At 40.0% G+C, this 23,078-nt stretch overlaps 1 protein-coding gene and 1 pseudogene across 2 annotated transcripts in view; one reads left to right on the top strand and one right to left on the bottom strand.

The window, feature by feature from the left end:
- Positions 1–23,078, top strand: part of DIAPH3 (diaphanous related formin 3) — a 430,201-nt gene that overhangs the window by 326,851 nt on the left and 80,272 nt on the right. For both annotated transcript variants that reach the window (XM_036228908.1, XM_036228909.1), the window contains exons 25-26: positions 9,059–9,154; positions 9,615–9,674. In XM_036228908.1, the coding sequence (XP_036084801.1) occupies positions 9,059–9,154; positions 9,615–9,674 (156 nt within the window). The remainder of the gene's footprint in view (positions 1–9,058; positions 9,155–9,614; positions 9,675–23,078) is intronic.
- On the bottom strand, positions 870–988 carry LOC118609795 (annotated as a pseudogene).

Raw genomic sequence — 23,078 nt, forward strand, 5'->3', positions numbered from 1 at the left:
TGGGAAAAAAACCAGCAATATTAAAACATTTTAATAAAAAATTCCGCGTATATTTGAGCCAGTCATTTAATTACAGCATTAAAGAAAACTGTTCTAATAATTTTATCAGTTACATCCCAATGAAAATTAGCTTTCTAGCTTTTTTTGACTCAAATAAATTTTTACTTTTACATCTAGATTAGGACACATTCAAAGACTTTGTTTAAAACGATTCCTGCCTTTTTACTGTCTGTTTAGTATTTTGAGCTTTTCTCTAGAAGGTTAAAGACTGAACTAAGCTACCAAGTAAAGCAAATGCAGCCTGATTCCCAGCAGCATAGAGCAGGAATTTACGTAATGTTGTTAGAGCAACTGTCGTGTGATTCTTTTAGAAAGAATTGGAATAAACTACGAGTCCATGAATTTTGCGCACCAGCTGCACACTGTCCATTTGCTGGAGAAACTGGGCATTCCTATCCCCACTCCAAATTCCAAGGGGTCCTCCTCCTATCTCTTGCTACTGCTGAAGTCACGTAAAGTGGTGAGACATAATAAGCTAAATGAAATAAGTCTCAGTGAAAACAAATACGAATGACGTCACTTATTTATGGAATCGAAGGAACAGAATAAAACAACTCATAGATTCAGAGAACAGCATGGTAATTGCCAGAGGGGAGGGGAGTGGGGGATGGGCAAGATGGGCGAAAGGGATCAAGAGGTACAAACGTCCAGATACAAAATAAATAAGTCATGGGATGTAATGTGCAGATTGGTGACTACAGTCAGTAATACTATATTGCAAATTTGTTTTTAGAAGAAGGAACCCTTGGTCGACCTCACGGATTGCAAGGACCTTGTCATCTTACAATCCCTTATTTTTTATTTTTTTACGCCTACAGCACCTGGTCTTCCTAGGTGACCTCTCATCCAAGTACTAACCAGGCTCAACCCTGCTTAGCTTCCGAAATCAGATGGGATCGGGCTTGTTCAGGGTGGCATGGCTGTAGACTATATTGCCAATTCGAAAGTTGCTAAGAAAGTAAATCTTAAAAGCTCTCATCACAAAAAAAGAAAAAAAAACCTTTTTTAATTTTGGTGACAAATGGTAACTGGCCTTATTGTGGTGAGCATTTTACAATACATGTAAATGTCTGATCATTATGTCGTACACATGAAACTAACTGTCTATGTTAGTTATACTTCAATAAAATTTTTTTTAAGTGCTGGACCTAGAGAAAGTTACGTCGGGAGATGATGGCACTAAAAAGGGAGAAGCTCTGAAACCACATGCAAAATACACACAATGGGAAAAGGTCACAGATGGAGAACAGTCATTTCTTCCTAAAATCCCCTTCTCGTATTAGTTTGCTCTGTGGCTTAGCCTCAGCTTTCTTTTCTTATCACTGCACACGCTCTTCCTAAGAGACCTCATGACCAACCACAATATCAAAAACGACTACAATGGAGATTCAGTACTACTAAGTCCTTACTACGTGCCAGGCACTCGGAAGCTCTGCAGTGATTTACCTTTAATCCTCCCAATAACCTTGTGAAGTATTATTATTATTCACAAGTTAAAATTGACCCCCCCCCCAAAAAAAAGAGAGAGAGAAAGAGCATTAGTAAGGTTAAGTAATTTGCCCACAGTCACAATGCCTGCAAATTGGAAAGCCAGTATTTAAATCCAGGCTGTTCGAATTCAGGACATGTGTTCTATGTTATTTCACTCTGCTTGTACTCATTCTATAGCATCGATATGACCAATACACTTCTAAGTTAAACCTACTGGTATAACCGATACCTCCTCCCCAGTTTAAAACTGTGACTCCAATAGCCTTCTAGACACCTTTAATGACTTGCAGCTGGCTAACTTAAGAACATCTTAACAGATCAAATTCCTCTCTAGGCTCAGCCCCGTTCTGTACCAAACAACAGTGATTTAGTACTTGATGAGTAGTATCATGATGAGTCCAGTTGACCGAGGCAGGTACCTGGAAACTAGCCTCTCCTTCCTTTTGTGTGACGCATCCATGCAGACCAAGATTTTTCTGTTCCTCCTCTTTTCTCTTCTCCATTCTCACCACTTACGTTCCTTACTGGGGTCCTGCAGTCACATCTTCCCTTGATTTAAATCACTGAAACTGCCCTTATTTTCCATGCCCTCCATCTTGTCTCCTCCCATAGTGATCCTTCTAAAGTAGAAATCTGACCGTGTTACTCCCTAGCTTAAAACGAGTTCGTGGCTCCCTTAAAGATAAAACCCGCACTTCATAGCCTGGCACAGCAGTGCTTGGCGAGCTGCCCCCTGCCTGCCTCCTCGGCACCACCTGTTGCCACTCCCCGCCGGACCCCACTCTCCATCCCTAGCCATCAGAAACTAGTGTTTCCTGTCCCTCCGGGACCCTGCCTCGCACAGCCGGTCTGTGACCTTCAGCGGGGCCTCCCTCTTCAGGAAGTGCTGGCAAACCCAAAGCTCTTCTTTCAATCAGGTGTCCAGGAGACCTTTCATGACCTCTGTCCCTTTTCTCTGTGCCCCGTACCAGGCATCCTTCCTGGGCTGGAGCTCTCCATCATAATACCCCTGTGGTACCATCTGTCACCTCTCTTTGTCCCAGGACCAGACGGAAGCACGTTTAGGTGAAGAGTCCACCTCTTCCTTCATCCCCCAATCCCCTGCCCCCCTCAGTTGTCTTTTCTTGGCAGAAATTTTTTTTTAATTTTTTTAGTTACATTATAGTAGTAATATAGCGTCCACAAACTCCTTAATGAAATATAACAGGCTCATAGCATAATAAGTTATCTTCCCTTTCACGCCATCCTCTATTTCCCAGAGGCAGCCACTTTTAACTTTAAGGCCTTCATCCGCATTTAACTCTTCCCTATTGCTAGATATGCTTAGACGCTCATTTATGAATTTACGCATTTAGACGTTACTAAGTTGCTGAGAAGTGGTTGAAGCTCTAGTTTCCCCTCCTCGCTTGGAGTCTCCTCGTGCACTCCTCCTCCTTGACCCCTGCCGTTGTCACGTGATAATCGTGTCACAGCCGATGGGCACAAGACGAGCCGCCGTCTGTTACATTGCAACTGCCTGCATATTCCTCACCCCGCCGGTCAGTGTTTCCTGTTGGAAAACCATGTCGTTTCTAGGTCTATACTAAATTTTTCTTTTTTTTTTTTAATTTGCCAACCATTTGTGTATACCTGTCACTGTTTTATCCAAGCGCTCTGACAGGTCTGTGAAGTAAACAGCAATCGTTTTTGCAAATGGTCCAACGGAGCAGATTTGCTTTCGGCTCCTTGGGCCTTGTTCCGTCTTCCAGCCCAGTTTTCACCCACGTGATCTGAACTGGCTGCACCGGGGACACCAGTGCCATCCCGGGAACTCTTTTTCTGCCACTTTGGTGTTTGTCCCTTGCTTTTTCTGGATCTCATGTTATTTCGTAGTTTTCTTCTTTGTTTTGCAAAGGCACGTCTTCCAGTGGCTTTCTAAGAAAGAACGACCACTTGCAGGTTTAAAATGACTACTTTTCCTATCCTCATCCTGTTGGCAACATAACCCATTTCTTCATCGGACGTAATTTCTCTTCAGAATGTGAAATCCATCTCTTTTCCGTCATCTGTAATTCAGGTCGCTGTTGAGAAATCCAGTTACACTCAGATTCCTTACCTTTTATGTGACCGATTGTGCTTCGTTTTTAACGTGCTGGACCCTTGTAGGATCGTCTTTGCATCCTTCGTTATCTGCAGCATCAGCGTTGTACCTTGGCTTGGGGAAAGTGGAGTAAAGGAAAGAACGTTCCTACCATGTTTCCGCTTTGTCGTTTTTCTCCTGCTCTTTATAGTCAGGTGGTTCTCAAGACACCGCCTGTTCAGATTCAGTCATGTGCACTTCCTGGGGGCCACTCGCGCCTCTGAGACAAGGGTAAAGTCTCACCCTGTTATTTCCAGGGCCTTTTTCAAGGTCCAGTACATAGTGCTGAATTGATATTTGTTTTCAATACGGAAATGACTTCCAAAAGTGCTACCCAAAATTTTGTCTGAATCCGAGGCCAGAATTTCCAGCTAGCTTCTAGAAGTTGTCTGCAGCTAGCACACCACACTCACCCGCCCAAAAGGGAGCTCAGCATCTTCTCTAACACGTGTCCCTCTCCAAAATCAGTATTTTTAAAACACTTCTCCATAGTTTCTGTTTCGCCAGTCATGGCCCCGGAGAGCTCAGAGGGGGCTGACTCACTCCTTAGCAGCTTCATCCCCACCTGTCCCATCATCCTGGCGATTCTGCTCTAGAATATCCTTAACTCTCCTTTCTCCATTTCTCACGACACTGTGAGATTTTTTTTAAAACACCTTTTACAAATTAAACAAGGTAACGTGTTCCTCAGACACACCAAAGCTTTGACTATTGCAGTTAGTCTATTTATCTAGAAGAGTTTTCACACAGCGGGAGAGAGGCTATAAATATTTTGAATATAAATTGACTTGCAGTTAGAGAAATTGAATTCTAGTCTACAATAAAAAAATGGCTAATTTTTATTTCTCTGATTTGTATTAGAGAAATGCAAATATGAATCATTTAGGTACTTTGTTATTCTTCACTTTTGTCTTTATTTCTGTCTTTTGCCTTTGTGCCTGCTGGTCTTTCTGCCAGGTGTGCTCTTCCCTCCACAGTCCCTGTCCTGGCCAACGCCTGCCTATTCGTCAGGTCGTAATTCACTAGGAAGCCTCACGTCTCCAGTAGTTCATACAGGTCACTCTCATATCTGTCACACTTATCTGTTTCTTAAGAGCAGAAAACATTTCTTGTTAACACTTGGGGCCCTGGTCTCCCTAGTACCTAATAATGGCTTTGTGCATAGTAGGTCCTCAGGAAACACATAGGGAGTGAATATTCTAAATGCATTTTTAACATATGGGAAAACATCTTTATTATACGTCTTCATCTCTAGCAATTTCCCTTAGAAATGATGTAATATATGATTATGTCCTTTACTGAGAATATAATCAAATATACTACGAAAGATTTCATTTATAATGTATCTAAAACAACGTTTGAAACATGTGCAGGTATTTCACAAACTTCCTCGAGTGTACGATAGAGTTCGTTCAGGAATTTATTTCCCTACATTTTTATGTCACTTAGCAGTTTGCCAAGCACTTTCATTTCTGTTATCTCATCTGATCCTCTCATTAATCCTAGACAGGTGTTCTCTCTATTACACATGTCAGGAATGATTATGTAACCAGCCTGGTGTCGCACAGGTTGTTAGTTGGGAGCTCAGACGAGAATGCAGGTCTGCCTGCTTTGGTGTTTTATTCTTTCCATTATGCATGTAAGCGTGAAGGCCAACAGAAGCCATCAGCTCTGGGGACAAGGGCAGGAAGAGAGGTTCCAGGTGGAGAGCGATGGGCAGGAGAGACGGCAGAGAATCACAGGTTTCGTCTTTAGCTGAAGAATTAGGTGGTGATGTTGGAAGTATGAGATGGGATTCGAAGTGCGGCGGGAATCAGTGTCAGGTACAAGAGACAGAGCTGGGACTTTATATTGCGGGAAGTGAGAGATATAGAAAATTTGTGACTGGGGGACTGAAGATCATCATTCTGCTTTAGGGCTTATCAGTAGCATTTGAGATGAATTAGGATTAGGGGGAATCAGGAAGCAGTACGACTTCAGGTAACTCGTGTGGTATTTCAAGTGAAAAATAATTCAGCTGTGGACCGCCAACATAAAGTTAAGTCAGACAAAGTCACAATGGATCAATGCATGAGATACGTGGGAAGGCACATGAACAAAGCCCATCAACTGAATGGATGGATGCGTGAGACGGGAAAAAAGAGAAATGAATGTACGTTGTTCACAGCATGGTGGGAATGTCCTGCCACCTACTTGGCCCCTCTGCATCTGTGACCCTCATTCTCATCATCATTCCTCCCGGTGACCATATTGTACCACACTTGTCATACAGTCAGCATATCTTAATGAACACTTTCTATGTCATACTATCATCATGCCAGGTTTTGGAGATAAATGAAAGCCCCCATCTCTGTACTCAGTGAACTCATAGTCTAGTGGAAGAAACCATCCGGTAAACAACATCGTAAGGCATTTACCGCTATTAAGTACCACATGCTGTCGGGACACAGAAGGCCACCCAGACTAGCCCGCATAGGTCAGGAAAGGACTCTCGGTTAAGGAGAGGAAAGTGAGAGGGACGTTCCGTGTAGAGAGAAGAGCATGTTCAAAGGCCTGGACTAGAGAACAAGGGACTGTGGTCTGAGTTGCCGGTAAGCCTGGAAGGGTCCGCATCTGTGTCCTAGGAAACGTGGGGCTATCCTGCCTACCCATAATATAATTATCAGGTATCTTAACCTTACGACAATATGATTATTTAATATCAGGTACATTTTTAAGTTTCTCCAGTTGTCCTGATAATGTCATTTATAATTTTTTTACAATCCAAAAGCTAAACAAAGATTGTGTGTTGCATTTGGTCGTCATGTCTCTTTTATCTTTAATCTAAATGGTTCCCTATCCTTTTTCCTTTCTTTCTCTCTTGGCCTTTTATGATATTGGTGATTCGTAAGAACACAGTCCAGTTGATTCACAGAACAGTCCTCACTTTGGCTTTGTCTGATCATTTCCTCCCATGTAGATGCAAGTTGAACATTTTTATGCAGAGGACTGCGCAGGTTATGTTGTGTCTGTCTCTGTGTCGCTTCAGAAGGCATTCGTTGTCAGTGTATCCCATCATTTGTTATGCCAAATCCGATTATTTGGGTAAGGTGCTGTCTGCCAGATTCCTTCACATCCTGTTCTCCCTCAGCCTCATACAGACTGCTTTTTATAACGGTCTGCTTCCCTCATATCTGTGTCCTTTTCATATCAATGGAACTCGGTCCTCTTTATGTCTTTGACATCTATTCATTTATAGTCTTTATTTAAAGAAGAGCTTTCTCTCTCTTTATATTTAAGTTATTCCTAATTTTTTTTCGTATAGATACGGATACATGCTTCATTTCTTTTTTACAATGTGTAATAATCCATTCCCATTATTACTGACTCAGTGTTCCCATTGTCCTCCATTTGGCCAAGGCTACCCATCAGTCTGGCTTACCCATCAGTCTGGCTCCTCTGCCCTGTTGACACTCGCCTCTCTGTCTCTGAGCACTTTCTTACTGTCCGGCACACCACTATGCGCCTGGCTCATTTCACAATATCCTGGGCTCAGCCCTGAAATCAGCTATTTCTCTAAGTATTCTGGTTCCTGTTAGTGACTAATTATATTGAGAAACCAAGATCCAAGAGCCAGATGTGCTCCTTGCTGCCGTATTGTCACTGCTTCTGGGCTCTTTCGGGCCACAGCGCTAGCTAGGACAAGAACTTTAAAAAAAAAAAAAAAAAAAAAACCTTGAGCTGACATGATAGCCATCAATCCAATCCAATACTTCATGGTTCTTCCTCTCCTTCTGCCACTTTCATATTTGTGTTTATTTTCCCACCATGGGCACCTCGTTTCTAACATCGGCGTATTTACTCATCTGATCAATCTTATAATACGCACATAATAGTTTCCAAATCACTATATTGATACCTCTACCAACAGCAAACTTACTAAGGAAAATTTAGATTTGCTTGGTAGTTTCTTTTTTTCAATTAAAGTGTATGCCATTAATTGCATACTTGTTTTCTAAAATGTTTTTTTGTGTGTTTGTTTGTTTGTTTGTTTTTACACGAATGAAATATATTGACAACCTTAAATATTTGGCGTTACCTGTAGTTATTTTCAGGAAAAATATAGTTGAGTTTGAGTCCAAATTTTCAAACATAGCTAGTTAGTTATTAATTAAAATATCTGAAATATTTAGCATGTTTTAAATAAAATAACCATCAAGCCACTTTAGAATTAAATTCACATGTAAACAATTTTCAAATACTCTATTTCTCATCCACCTCTTTTTGATTACATAAACAAGGTTTTCTAAAAATACGAGTTAGGACCAGATGGAAAAAGGGGTCGATGCATATTTATATTTATGTATCTGTTTGTAAACTGTAAATAAGTGTTATTTGTATTCCACTGCATTTGTCGTCTCTTCCCTTTAAGGCATTGCATCTCAAAAACAAAAAAAGTTCCAGAGGAAAACAGTTTTCTGTTACTTTAGATATTACTGTATACCAGCCACATAATTTCACAGAGAACACCTACAAATAAACTCTCCCTAAGGGAAAATAAAATCATTGGTGTTTTCTTGTATTTAGGTTGGGCCAGTAGTTTCTTTGAAGCTTTTCCCCCCTGCTTTCTTTAAATAACATTTAGCATTGACAACTATAAATAGCTATAACTATTACAAGAAAATCTGATACTTTTAGAGAGAATTGGCTCTGTAATGACCACATCTTCATTAATGATATACAGGATATCAACTTAAATTAATCATATTGTGTAGCAGTCCTTTATGTTTTTGAGAGTTTTTTGGTTTATTTTTCTTTATGGAAGACAAACTTTTCATGCATAAAGTCTGTAAAAATTCGTAGCGATCATTGTACGTCATCTGAAGTTAGAGGACGATTGTCCTCTGATGTAAAGAATCAGTTGTTGGGAGCATGTGCACAAAACTCATTATACAACTTTGTATAATGAGTTTAGACGGCAGAATATCAACAACACCAACAAAAACACTCCCACACCTGGTTGATTTGAGAGTAGCAGCTGATGCTTTGAAAATAACCCACTTCTACAAGGGAAATGTGATTCATGATAACCTGAGACTCAGGTATGACAAGAACCACGTTCCATCTAAAGTTATTGTGCCCCCTGCTTATAAAAGTGATGCTTGGAGGTTAATCAATGGGACCTGGTCCTCCAGTGGACAGTAACACAGGCACTAATGAGCCAAATCTCATTAAGAGATATTTGATTTATGAGAGAGTTAAAGTCCTATCATATTTTGAAATTGCTGGCTTAGTCCTGGCATCTGATCTTCGTTCCCCGTACCGCCGCCATCGCCAGTTGCTGTGTATGCTCTGACATTGCTATGGTAACCCTGAGGGCTGATGGAATTCCCTGCATCTCTTTCACAGAGGGTGATGAGACAGGAGTGATGGATAGTCTGCTGGAGGCCTTGCAGTCGGGGGCTGCCTTCCGCGACCGAAGAAAAAAGACACCAAAGCCGAAAGGTGAACATTATACTTGTTTCATGTTACTTTCTAGGGAACTATCACAAAGAACAACCCTTTCATTTCTTTTTTTCTTCTTTTTAATTCTTTTAAAGTCATGTGTCAAGAATGTAGTGCCATGGGCAACAACTCTTCAGAAGTTTCATAAGTTTTCTTAATCCTTCCCTTGTGATGACAAATGTCAGAGAGAGAAACATTCCAGTTGGCCAATGTCAGTAGCACATTACAAATCAATGCACTGAACTTAGAAAATCCCGATTAGTGTGACAAGTCTCGTCTAAAGAACCATATGTACTTTATCCCTGCAGAGTTTACAGCAGCATAATTAAATGGGAAGTAAAAGTCATAACATTATTGCTTTGCTTCCAGGATTACTTAACCTTGGAAAAAAGTTTAATACTGTCACACTTCTTGAGATGAACAGACCTCTCTATATTAAGTTTCTTTTCTTTTTTTACAGATATTCTGCAGAGTCTCAGTCCAGTGTCTCAGAGGCCTGTTCTGAAAGTTTGTAACCATGGTAATAAACCGTATTCATAAATTGCACATTCTTCTTATCTACTTTTATCCCGTTGATCTGTGATTTTAGTAGGCTGCCACAAAGTTCTCAAGTTTCAGTATAACTACAATAGTAAAAAATGTGTGGGTGGACGTATTTGCTGAGATTGTGTACTCATATTCTCCATCCTGATATTTTTGTCCTGAAGTAGTATCTAGGATTCTTCTTTCAGATCTCGGGTGAATGTTTTTTTTTTATTATTATTTGAAGTTACCTCACACATTTCTGATCAGTATTATCCAGGGTATCCTTTCAAAACTATTGCGTGCTTATAATACTGTTTTAGGCAATGGATTTACTTTACATCAGGTACAATTTGAAATGTTGAATCTGTTACCTGTCTTACTCTACCATATTTGCCAGTACAGTTTGAAATACTGTGCCCAGCATTTTGGTAAAATCATTTATACAGATGAGCTTCATGTGATATCGTGGACGGATGTGCTAGAATCACTAAAAAGGTAAGTTAACTTAGTCTCTGATATTTTAGAGAATGATTTCTTTCAAAAGTCCCCCTCTCCCTCTTTTCAAGGTGCCAGTTTGCGTTGATTGGATTGTATTTATTTTGGTTCTCTTATCTTCACTGTTATGCATTATGGAGTTCTGCTTACCTTCCTTAGTACAAAAAAAAAAAAATTCGTCATTGTGAACACCATTTGTTCAGAGTGAGACTCATCAGCGTTGGTCGGATTTATAAATGGGAAAATACTTGACAGATTGCGTGCAAGGCTTGTTTTGAGTGCAGATGAGTTAACTTCTGTTACTACCTACTGGTGATTGAGTAGAGAAACTTGTGTCAAATTTTTAGGAGAGCCTAAAAATATGCCGAGGTAAATAAGGTAAAGACATGGAGGTAACATCTGTGAATAGCTGTGTAGATCCCTTCTACTCAAGGTAAAGTGTATGTGGTAGATGCTTAATAAGTGAGAGAAGAGGTTAAAACCTGCAGCAAAATTTTATCGAGACCTTTTGTCTCTTTTTAACAGTATGTTTTTGTTATTGTTTTGCCTTTCTCTAGTCTACCAACAGGAAAAAGGAATAGTAATAAATCAGAGAAATGAGTGGTGTATGATTAATTCCTAAATGTGGGTTTACGATTTAGAGTCATTGTGGCATACTAAATAACGGCAAAAAAAAACATAAAAGACAGTGTTTTCCTGTACCTGACAGATTATTCAATTGCATGGATGGATAAATGGAAACTTGGGCTAAAAACTTTCTAAAAGTACAGAGCTAGTTATTGACACAACTATGACCATAATGCAATTCTGATTCCCATTGCATTTCTCTTTTGATTACATATAGGCACTTTGATTTATTAGTAGTAAAACTATATAAAATAAATAATTCAGCCCACATTATAAGTCATTAAAGAACCACAGCCAACACAGCGATCACGATATGATTATAATGGCATACGTATGCCCGTGCTATGCTTAATTTAAAATGAATATTTAAAGTGTAATGTAGGGAAAAAATATTTAGAATAAATTTGTGCACTGGCCTCAGGGACCCAGTTCTTCTGTTACTGTAATGTTAGTAAAATGTCCAGGCTCCAAATGTTCATGTATAATTACTTATAAGTTGTGATGTTTTGATCCATTTTTTAAAAGCAGATGAGCATCGTGTTTCTATCTTTACTAAAGCTGATATGTACTATCTTAAGTTCTAAGGCTATTGTGATAATTAAACTAGTAGGTTATACAGCAAGCCGAAGGAAATATACCACAAAGATCAAATTCTCTGTTGTGGTATAAGTGTAGTGGATTAAATGTTTTTGAAATTTATTTTCTATTGATATTTCTTGCTGTTTTCCCTTCACATTTCTAAGCAAATAAGAAAAAATCCAAATGGCCAAATTAATCTTTAGGAACTGTATATATAAAGACAAATTTATTAGACTAAATGTTGAAAAGATGAAGATTTTAGTTAAGGGAAGTATCTTCATTGCAACAAGGATCATGATTATTCTTAGAAAAAGATGATATTTCAGAGTTCATTTGTAGTCTTTCTATTTCTTAAAATTATTTTTTCTTTTCATTGAAAACTAGACTATGTGATGAAAATATAACACTTAATCTCTTTTATTTTATAATTTGCTTTTTTGTACTTAAAACTAAGATCTGATATTTATGTTTTCTGTAAGTATGTAATGGTTGATATTCATGTCTTAATCTCTTTTTTAAAGTTTTATAAGATTTTCTGCCTGATGGCTAAATGCCAAGCACTATGTTGATTGTTTTATACACATCATCCCATTTAATCTTTTCAGGAATCCCATCAGATAGTCGTTATTTTTATCTCCATTTTATAGTTGGAAATAACCAAGGATTTAACGGGTCCAATAGTTTACTTAAGGTCCTGCAGTCAAATTTTGAACCTGGGCCTGTGTGACTTCTGAGTCCAAGTTCTTGGTCTCTCTGCCACTTCATGCCCTGAACATAACTGCTGGGATCGGTACCTGTTTCTCTTCCAATCCTTGAGCTGATGAGTCCTGCATGTACATTTTTTTCCTCTTGGGGCATAGGGTCGCACTATTAAGATACACCCTCTCTGAGGTTTTCTAGCCTCCGGTGTGTCTAGTCTCTCATTCCCAGATTGAACCACTAGATAGCACTGTTTTCCTTGTCTGAGGCTGGATTATAAGGGTATACCATCTTCTGGAATTAGGACTACTTTTTATTTCTTTAATAAACTTTGTATTAAAACACATGTATTAATTTTAGTAAAAGTATAGTCCGTTAGATCATAGGTCATATAAGATTTCTATTATAAATATAGATATATACATACGTGTGTGTGTGTGTGTGTGTGGCATCTTTTTTTTTCAGAATTTGAAAATCCTAGTAAAGTATCCTCTGAGACCTTGGGACTAAAATGTTCCAGTACATAGATACTTCAACAAAAGATGCCTCAAGCATTCTACTTTCTATGGGCTCAGAAACATAGAAATTGTACACCCCGAATAACCCAGCCTTCGTGCTGTGCTGCACACCTCTACCAAAAATACTTTGGTTAAAGCTTTTGCTTGTTTTTGGTTTTGCCTGTTAAGGCCTAAGCAGTGTTTGGTATTTTTCTTTACCAAACCTTCATTTATTAATTTAGCAAAAATTATTAAGCACTTGCTGGGCTCTTAAGATATAAAGTTATACTCTCCAAGAAGTAACCATCCTGTTGGCAGATAAGGAATTATTCTCATACCTGTATATTTGCTTAATGCCAAGATTGGGGTAACACACACAGTTTTGGGAATATCAAGAAGTCTGAAAGACCGTTTCAGACTTGGCTTCTAGAAGAACCTGAAACTCACGTTGAGTTTTGAGGGATGAGTAGAAAAGAGGCCGGAAACCAGAGGGCAAGGGCGAGCCAAGGAACCACAGCTGCATCGGCACGCTTTCACGAGGGGTCCTTTTGAACCCCATAAAACTATGGGTTCTTATACATTATTAGCTAATATTACGCTCTTATCAATACCCTAATTCTTCTCATTTTGCAATACTCGTTTCCCTAAAAATGTTCCTGTTCAATGTCTGTCACACTGCTCAAGAGTCTCTCAGGATGGGGACAAGGCCACAGAGGAGGAGATCTGCTTGTTTACCGCCGACCCCGGTGCTTAGCTGGACTGTTGCCTGACACGTGGCTGTTTAGGAAGAATGAACAGACGAGTTTAGGTTTAGGCTCCAATGAAGAAATTAATGTACATTGACCAAAATGAGGTCTCTTAATATCACCCAAATAAGTGGGATTTCATGTGCCAATGGCTAAAAATTCCAACTAGGAACACAGGTAGCGCCTCTCATCACCTCCGTAAAATGCTGTGGCCTCGGAGGAGGTATTTGATCATCCCCAGTCTAGGCTTCAAAAGCTTGTTGGGTCAAATGTGGAGGGTCCAGTTTAATCTTAATTGGATTATTCAGTCCTTAGAAGTGGAGGGTTACTTATTAATTAGATTTTTTTTTCTCCTTCCTTAATCAGCAAAGCGTAACAACAGTAAATGACAGAAAGCATCTGCTAATGAGTAAGGGGCATTTTCCCATTTCTTCACTCAACACAGTGCATCTTAACTCTAAAGAGGTTCTAAAGTCTATTGAAAAAAATAAAATTTCCTTTTAAGTCAAGACGATCAAAGTATTTATTAATGCATTTTTATAGGGTACTGGCACGTCAACCAGCCTGATTGAAAATAAAGGATAAGATAGGGAAGAAGTATATTGAGAGTTTGATGCCAGACCAAAAAAACATGGAGGTTTTTTTGATCGGGAAAATGACAGGTCTGAGCAGTCTGCGTGGAGCTGAAGCTAGAGAGGGAAGAACTGAAAGGACTTTCACTCCCTTGATGCCGACGTGGGTTGGCCGTGAGGAATCGAGAAACAGTTAAAGAACTTCTCAAAGTTCCAGGAAGGAAGCCAGGTCTAGAGCTCTGAGTTAAGATACCCTCACAGAGAATTGCTAAACTGCATAAGTAAATGAGTCCTCTAAAGGAAAATCTTAAAGTCCGAAGAATTGTAAGTCAGGAGCTGCACCTCAGGAGTGCACCCAGGTGGACTGAGAGGCAGAAAACAGATGAGGACAGGAAGGGAGATTGCGTGATCACCGCACCTACGACACACGATGGCTGGAAGCTCACGTTCAAGGACTCGGCTTTCTCATTCTTTTGTTGTTTCTTTCTTTCTTTATACGACACAGTAACTTACCACCGAGCGACTAGCGTCACTCTCTTCCAGGACTTCTCTTCCCCTGTACACCGTATATATAGACTTTGTAAAATGTTTGTGACAAAGTTTCGCAGATAAGAACCGTTTAGTCACACCTTCTGGTGCATCTGCCTGCAATTTGACTGCATCTTCGTTAGATGGTTCTCTTTTCATTAAGTAGTACAGTGGAATTTTTTTCTTTCAGTTAGATGGATATAGAGTAATCAAAAAGAATTCTATAAACTATATGCAATTAAAACCCCTAATGATAAAACTATTTAACTGTGACAAAATAAGATAAAACATAATCAAAATTTTAGGCAAACAAGTATTACACATTTTTAGTGAACATCCATAACCTAAACAAAATCTCGCTATATTATCTTTACACTAAATCAATTCTTAATAGCCTTAATTTGGATTTGATTATCTATTTTTACTCTCCCACTTATACATGGAGCTTTGAGAGATTTTTATAGAAATAAGATTGTATTGCCTCCAGGCACAGCTGCTCTGCCACTCGAAGATTTGAAGTCAGAATTAACTGTGAAGCTAGTTAGATATTTTTGAATTAGCATATTTCTCCACAAAATAACTCTTGAGGCACACAAGACAGGCTTTGTTGTCGACTTACTAAACCTTCACTCACAACCGTCCCTTCCTCTCACCCACTCAGTCTTCGGTCCCCTTATTTCTTGACCTACCTTTTCCCCATGCAGCGAGAATTTGTCTTGAGGCAGAATTATGACATTTGTAAGGTTTTCAGTGGTGTCTACTGAGCTCTAGGTGCCTTAAGGCTTCTTTAGAAACAATGAGGACAGCCTGACACTAGTCCTGGTAGAGAAAACCTTATCCGTGGAAAAAGGGAATGTCGACAACTACCATTTCCATTTCTTTAAACTGTATCCTATTTTAAAGTAGAAAGAGCATAAAGAATAATATAGTAAAATTATACGATTTCGCTAAATGTCGTCGGCTTATTTTCTTGAGAATATTTTTTGTTCTCTTTCTGATGAACTCGTGCCTGACAAATACCCTAAGAAAGGGAGCTATTCAAACACTAATTGTTTTTGACACCCTTACACTTGGGCTTTCAAACAGAATGAGATGCCACCTGTAACTGTCAGCATTAGATATTTTTAAGGAGACTTTTCTAGGCCAGGAATGTAAAACAATTTGGGTGAATTCACATTTTATTCAAACATCAGTGTCTCCTATTTACTATGTAGTCAAGCAAAAGGAAGAAAAGACTCAGCAGGGCTCCTGCCTAAAGGTGTCCTGTGGGGAGATGAAAGAGGCCTTTCTAATTTATACTCCAGGCAGGACAACCTTTTGGCTTAGTCATTATCATACAGACTCTTAAGCAGGAACAGAGCGGGTTAGGAAATTCGCAAGTAGTGAGGACTTCAAGTAGTTTTAAAAGGACATTTATGCAAGAAATAACAAATGGCTTTCACTTAATGAGCATTCACAAATGTATGCTGAAGGCTGGAACCAAATTGAGTGAAAAGGAGATAAAGAACTATTACATAAGGAAAGTAATGTCCTTGACTTGCCTGAAATAGTTGTTATGATTAATATGTCTCTTGTTCTGTTTGTGTTCAATGGTGGACTATAATTATGATCTTTTAAAAAGTTTTGGCTCACTCTAAATTTCCTCCTTGGCTTGTAATGTGGATTCAGAAGCTGGGTTTATAAGGAGTCGGTGGACAGACTTCAGACATTCCTTGAACTCTGTACTTTTGTTTTATATTTTGTGTTTGGGCTTCTCTTTCCAAGCCCCCCCTCCCCATCCCCAGCCCGTGAAAGATCTGTTGGTTTTATCAAATGTCTCTCCCCCTCAAAAAGTAGGTTTAAAGAATAATAATTGATTTTGTTGTTTGATTACTGGTTTGTTACAAGTTTACTCTTTTTCCACATTATATTTTTACATATATATCTTAAAAGGAAACCACTTTTACTGTCATTGTCTGCCATTTGAGAACTAAACTCTCACTGTCATAATCACAAATGTGGAAAACATGTCAAATGGTTGGCAGATCTACAATTACAGTGATAAATAAATTGTTTAGGATAAACAGTCAAGACCCAAGGAAATGGTGCTACCGTGGAGGTTCACTCAGGATACAGGGAGGGGGCAGCGTCATCTCTACCTAGGACAGTCATTGGTCTTACTGGATCCTCGGGCAGGGAGGGGTGCAGGGCTCACCTGGGCCATGCAACTTGGAACAGGCAGGGGGAAGAGAAGCCTGGGAGGGAGCCGTCAACAAAGCCATCAGCTTCAGAAAGTCCAGGTACGGGGAGGATGGAGGTGCAGTTTCAGTAGAGTAGTAGAAACTGAATCCAGACAGCATTGCTCAGAGGAGTTGTGGAAACTCTTCTTCCTGGAAGCCTGGCTATGAAAGAAAGAGAGAGAGAAGGAAGGAAAGAGGGAAAGGAAAGGAGAAGGGAAGAAGAGCGAGCTAGAAGTAGGTGGCTATACTATAAAGGGTTTATAGTTCCATGAGTGGGTTACGTTTGCCTTTTGTGCGACATCGACTTTACCGCCTTTGTATTCCGAAGGAAAGGGGCACGAGGGGGTGGGGGATGACTATTCAGTGAGGTAGTAGTTACCATGAGGTTCTCGAGGGGTGGGATAGGAGGGCACAGGTGTGGAGAACCTGGACAGAAAAAAAGGGAGGATGTACAGAGAGAAGTGGATGCGAATACCGAGTAAGGGAAAGTGGAGCTCTCTCCTGCTAAAATCTGTTTTCTGAGAACTAGGATGCACGGTCTCCTCCTGAAAGTCCCCGACTCTGGGTGGGGCAGGGGCGCCGGGCAATGGAGGACGGCGCATCTCTCTGAGGGATTGTAGAGATAACCGTTCAGGGAGACGCAAAATAATTTTTGCATCAATGACCCACCTGAAAAGGGAGACTTGTTTGCACAACAATAGCAGTCTGTAAAGACGAGTAGCCGAGGTGCCCCGCAGGCCCTGTGACAAAGAGCAGCTGGCTCCCCAGTATTCTAAAGCGGCGGTCCCCAACCTTTTGGGCACCAGGGACCGGTGCTCCCATGAGACTCTAATGCCCGATGCTCTGAGGTGGAGCCGAGGCGGTGATGCTGGTGCTGGGGAGCGGCTGCGAACACACATGAAGCTCCGCTCCTCTCCGCTGCTCGCCACCTGCTGTGCAGCCTGGGTCCTAACAAGCCCCTGGCCGGTACTGGTCCGTGGCCCGGGGGCTGGGGATCCCTAGCCTGAACGTTTCAAAACTGATCTCCAAATGTAACCATAGTGCTCAGTTTGGCAGTTCATATTTTAAAACGGTGTAGTAGTTATTTAGAGAAAGAAGGGGCACCCGGCTGGGCTGTCTTACACGACGTGTGCATCTGCGTTGCGCGAGTGTGAGTGTGTTACACGTGGGGAAGGCACCCTGTGCAGCCGGAGAGCGGTGGCCCTGATGTGCCTGGTTTCCGGCCACACATGTGCCAACTACGGTACGTGTCTGAGTTCTTTTTCCACGAAACAACACGTGCTACTAAACTCATTAATTTGGAGATACCATTAGATTTATTTTTATGTTTTCTTTGCCCCCGTTCAAGGTCAGTTGGGAGTAGCCACAATAACAAAAACCACTTTTCGAGATTGTTACCGGCATTTGAAATAAAGGTTTTGCAAAGTGCCCACCTGACATATAATTGTTATTAAAAAGTAGCAGTAGCTCTTATTCACTATTTGTGAAAGCGTAAAACTAGCCAGAATTTTTAAGCCCTTGTATAGAAGCCCCAAGTGACCTGGCCACACAGTCTGATCATGAAAAATGGTGTGGAGACAGGTTCGAGCTTTAGAGGCAGACGCGTCTTGGTTTGACTTCATGACTTACTAACTGGGTGACCCTAGCAGGTTATTTCTCTTTCGAATTTCCTTTTCCTTAGCTGTAAAAAGAGAAATTGCATTACGCGCTTCAGAGACTATTTGGAGGATTAAATTAAAGTATGTGAGTACTAAAGTACTAAAGAATTGAGTGGATACTCAATAAATAGAATATACGTTAATTCCTCATTTTTTTTTCCTCTCCACCTACCTTCCATAATGCATTTGTCAATAGAAAGTTCTTATAAATTCTTCAGCAGGGTGTCAGTGGTATGCAGAATGGGTATAATAATTCGATTGAATTAATAATTCAATTCATTTTCTTACCATGAGTATTTCCTATACTGCACTGAAAGTGCTTTAAATGGAATGAACTTATTTAGAAGAATAGAGGTGAAAAGAGACTAGACACTTTTGGTTTTAAAATAGAATAATAAAGATATTTTTACCTACCTCCCCCCACCCCCCGGCCCTTCCTCCTTGAAGTGGAGTCACCACAAACCTACCAGGAGGAGTAACAAAACCCAATGTCAAACTCGTACGAAATTAAGACATCTTTAACCTGGAACAACATATAAAGACAAAATATAGAAAGAAGAGAACTGGAAAGCGGCTTATGTATTTCCAAGGCTGCCATAACAAATCACCGCAAACTAGGGAGCTCAAACAACAGAAAGTTATTCCCCCTCAATGGCAGTTCTCGGAGCTCCGTGACTTGCAGCCGCATCCTTCTAATCTCTGACTCCGTCTTCACGTGGCCTTCTTCCCATGTGTCTCCTCACATGGCCTCTCACGGGACACCCGTCATTTGGTTAGGGCTCACCATTCTAGTATGACCCTATCTGACTTTGATGACATTTCTAAATACAGTTACATTTACAGCCACCGTGGATTAAGACTTCAACCTACGGTTTGGTGGGGACACAATTCAGTCTTCAACGGCAGATGACCCCAATGAGAAACAGACTGATTTACTCTTCACAGGACCCAATAAAGGCTCAGGAATTGTAGGTGCGGGAACAGCCGGCAGAAGAAATGACGTTCAGAGCTAAAAATGGAGGGACAGTAAAGGAGCATTTTGACCTCCATCCAGGCAGTGTGGTTCCAAAGTCTAAACTCGTAACTATTAATCTGCTCTTTCCTCCCTCCCTCTCCTCCACCCATCCAGTGTACCACTGAAAACAGGGATTACATGAACACAGAGGAAGGTCTTCAGGAGGGAAAAAAAAAAAGAAATGAATGGCGAAATCCTCTTCCGGCCCTTTCCCACTACTTGGTCCTTAGAACATAGGAGCCACATTTATACTCTAAGCACATCACAGAATTTTCTTCTGAAGATCATGAACAGTCTAGAGAAAGGCCTTCGGAAACTGGCATTTGGGTCCCCTCCCTCCAAAAGTGCTAGTTTACTACAAGAATGTCCCATATACAGACCCATGAGTTAACATACTTACTCACAAAAAGTTTTTCCTCTTAGGTATTAATTTGTGCCAAGGATTCATCAGCTCACCTTTGAGGAAGATAGTTAACATGAAAAAAAGGAAGAAACCAAAAGAACTCTAACTAAACAGAGAAAATATGGAGAATAACAGCATAATTAATAACTGCAAAGATTTCAGTGATGAATAAGATTAGAGGGAGGGAGGGAGGGAAGGAGAGAGAGAGGGAGAGAGCAGAAAAAACCGTAGTACAGTATCTGGAAAAGCATAAACAATAGAGGGTCCTGGGGGAGATCAGGAGGAAAATGGAGAATTGACAGATAATCTTTATGTTTGACCATCTGTACAATTGTATTATAAAATTTTGGAGACAAGTATGAAAGAGTGATAGGCACAAAGAAAATAAGAGGCAATTATTAACTAAAAGAAAAGTGACATGTAGTCATAACAAATGAATTGAATTTGACATAATCTTGAATGCTGTTTTTCAGTTATAATAATATAAACGCTGTGGTAGCTGGACCACAAGGTGGCCCCCAATCATCACCACCACCCCCCCCCCCCCGGTGTTCACATCCTTATGTAATCACCCCAAAAACATTTTTCAGGGTTAGTCTGTTAATAGTCTGTTAGTGTGAATACAGCAGAAATAATGGTATGTCCCCTCTGAGGTTAGGTTGGAAAAGATACTGTGGCCTTTGTCTTGGGTGCTCTGTCCTGCTTTCTCCCTCTCTTTCGGCTCTGGGGAAGCCATGCGTGAGCAGCCTTTTGGAGAAACCTAAGTAGTGAGGAAATGAAGCTTCGCTCCATCATCATAGGAAATCAGTAAGTACTGGCTAACATCGATGAACCAAGTAGCAGCAGGAGAGAAATCAGTAAGGTAGAGAGTCAGGGACAAGAGTGCTCTTTCATGGGAGGCCTTCTGGATTGCCATGTAAAGTAACCATTTACTTCAAAGGCAATTAAAATTTAGAAATATCAAAGCTCTTAATGAGCAACAGGTAGGTAGTCCTGATAGGAGGACATCTCCAAGAGCAGTGAAATTTATCCCTATAAAGATATATCCATAAGCCAAAATCTCTTCTTTCATTCGTTATGCCTTCTTTTGTCTTAAAGTACACTGACTGCCCTACTTTTTCTTTCTTTCCTTCCTTCCTTCCCTCCTTCCATTCTTCCTTTCCTCCTCCTCCTCCTCCTTTTTCTCCTCCTCCTCCCTCTTTTTCCCTTTCCTCTTCTTCCTCTTCGTCTTCCTCTTCTTCCTTCTTCCTCTTTCTTCTTCCTTTTTCTTCTTCTTTTTTTTTTTTTTTTTTTTTTTCATTTTCTCTCTCCCAGTATTGTACATGAACCTGAAGGGGACTCTCTCTGTTCTGGCTCTCAGCTTACCGTTTATATGTGATCTGGCCCCTGAACTGTTCTTTGATGTGCATTCCTAGAGAGGCCAACGATGATGAGTCAGTGACAATAGTGCATCTAGCTCGGGATAATAAATGTGCCTTATGAACAAAGTGCACACTCGTCTAACCTTTTTTTATATATGCTCTGTAGATATTGGTCAGTGATTCTGCAGCCCATATGTCAATACTTCCTTCCGTTGTGACTAATGTGATAGAAAATAATGACGGAAATGAGAAATAGAGAAAATTGAGCAGCACTTTTTTTTTTTTTTTTTTTTTTTACGTTTTACAACAAAAGTAGCCTTTTAGTGCTGCTGCATGAGAACTTAATGGCTAATCTGTAGCCACAGAATCCTTAGAAAGCAAGAGGATGAGATGAAATTAGCATTTTGAAACATTAATGTTATAATCACTGGCTCTTTTGTAACTATGTACATTATACTGGCCTGAAGAAAGAGAAGGATGTAGTTAGTATTGAGAGACCTGTTTGTGCTTTGGAGGGGACTGGTGGCTCCCTCGTTATGTGATTACTTGTTCTGTAGTCTAGGTAAGGAAATACACTTTAAATATTTATCTACTTTAAAAGGGCCTATAAATTTACTAAAGAAAAAGTTGACATGCATTAAGAAAGCTGAATGTCCCATTGACTCCCAAGTAAATTAGAATTTGTTAGTGTTAGCCGTGATGACATTATTGTGATTTGGCAGCATTTGACTTAAACAGTTTCACCACTTATTAGCACTGATATTAGAATAAATGATAATGATCATTAAGTGCTATGTACATTATCATTTAACTAATCATGCTTGCAGTCTCCTCTTATTAGTCAAACCTCTTTTGGTTAATTAGTCAGAGGAGCTGTCTAATCCCAATTTCTAGAGGAATAATGAACATCGAAATATGCTAAAGAAAGTGAGAGTGTATCACCATTTACCTTGTATGTGACTTTATTTACCCTCACCTAGTCCATTATAGCAGCCTCAAGGTTAAAAGATTCTGGCAATTTTTCTATTGTGAAATATGATAATCAGGCTTATTAAATTATCTGTGCATACTGTACCCATTAAAGCACTTTTGCAGGAGAAAAGTGCTAATAAGCTATGCAAATAAAAACAAAAGCTTCATTTACCACCTTTATCCATATTGAAAGATGAACCAATAAATACTGTTTAGATTTAACATTAAAAATGTTAATAATATCTTGTTGTTCAGTTCTGACAAGCCACTAACTCAAAATCTATAGAATTTCGAGGCTACAAATATAAGACCTAACTAAGAAAATTTCATTATCAATCCTTTTATTACTTACTTCTTATTAATATAATTAGCCTGAGGAGTTCTTAAGCTGATGTTGGATAAACCACGAGCAGGGTCTTATTTATAATGCAAAGTATATTTTATTGCTGGGTGAAAAGCATATTTTCATACCTTTTTCACAGTCTTCTCCATGTCCCAAAAGAGAGGAGAAAAGATGGAGAAAAGAATCTTTTAAAATTCACTGTGATCTGTCATCAGGCAACTTTTTAAACACTGATGATGTTCCACTTTGGAAATGTGCAGACAGACATGCAGGCCAGGCCCGCTGCTTGGAGGCTTGTCCGGCACAGTCGGCCAGGGCTCGGAAAAGCACTGCCCAGGAGCTTGGTTTTCCCCGGGGTCTGTGCTACACTTGCAGCCTTTGGCAACAGCATCGTCTCTAGTAAGTCTCAGCCTTTTCATCACTTCTTAAACACTGGTCTTTCTGTTTGCTACTCTCTTGCCAGAAATAGGACGTGGCCTATTACTCTCAATTCTGTTAACCCCCTTTCTCTTCATTCACTGATTCCCTATTCCCTTTCTTCACCTAAACATAAACATGATCCGCTCAGGGTGAGAAATAAATACATTCGGTAATGGCATGAAGTAAGGGAAGTCAGCGGCTCCGGCTACTGTGTTGTAAAAACTTATAACATTTTCTAGAAGTTACCTCTGTGTCTTCCACATCT

This window comes from Rousettus aegyptiacus, unplaced genomic scaffold (genome assembly GCF_014176215.1).
Source record: "Rousettus aegyptiacus isolate mRouAeg1 unplaced genomic scaffold, mRouAeg1.p scaffold_m13_p_11, whole genome shotgun sequence".
Taxonomy (NCBI): domain Eukaryota; kingdom Metazoa; phylum Chordata; class Mammalia; order Chiroptera; family Pteropodidae; genus Rousettus; species Rousettus aegyptiacus.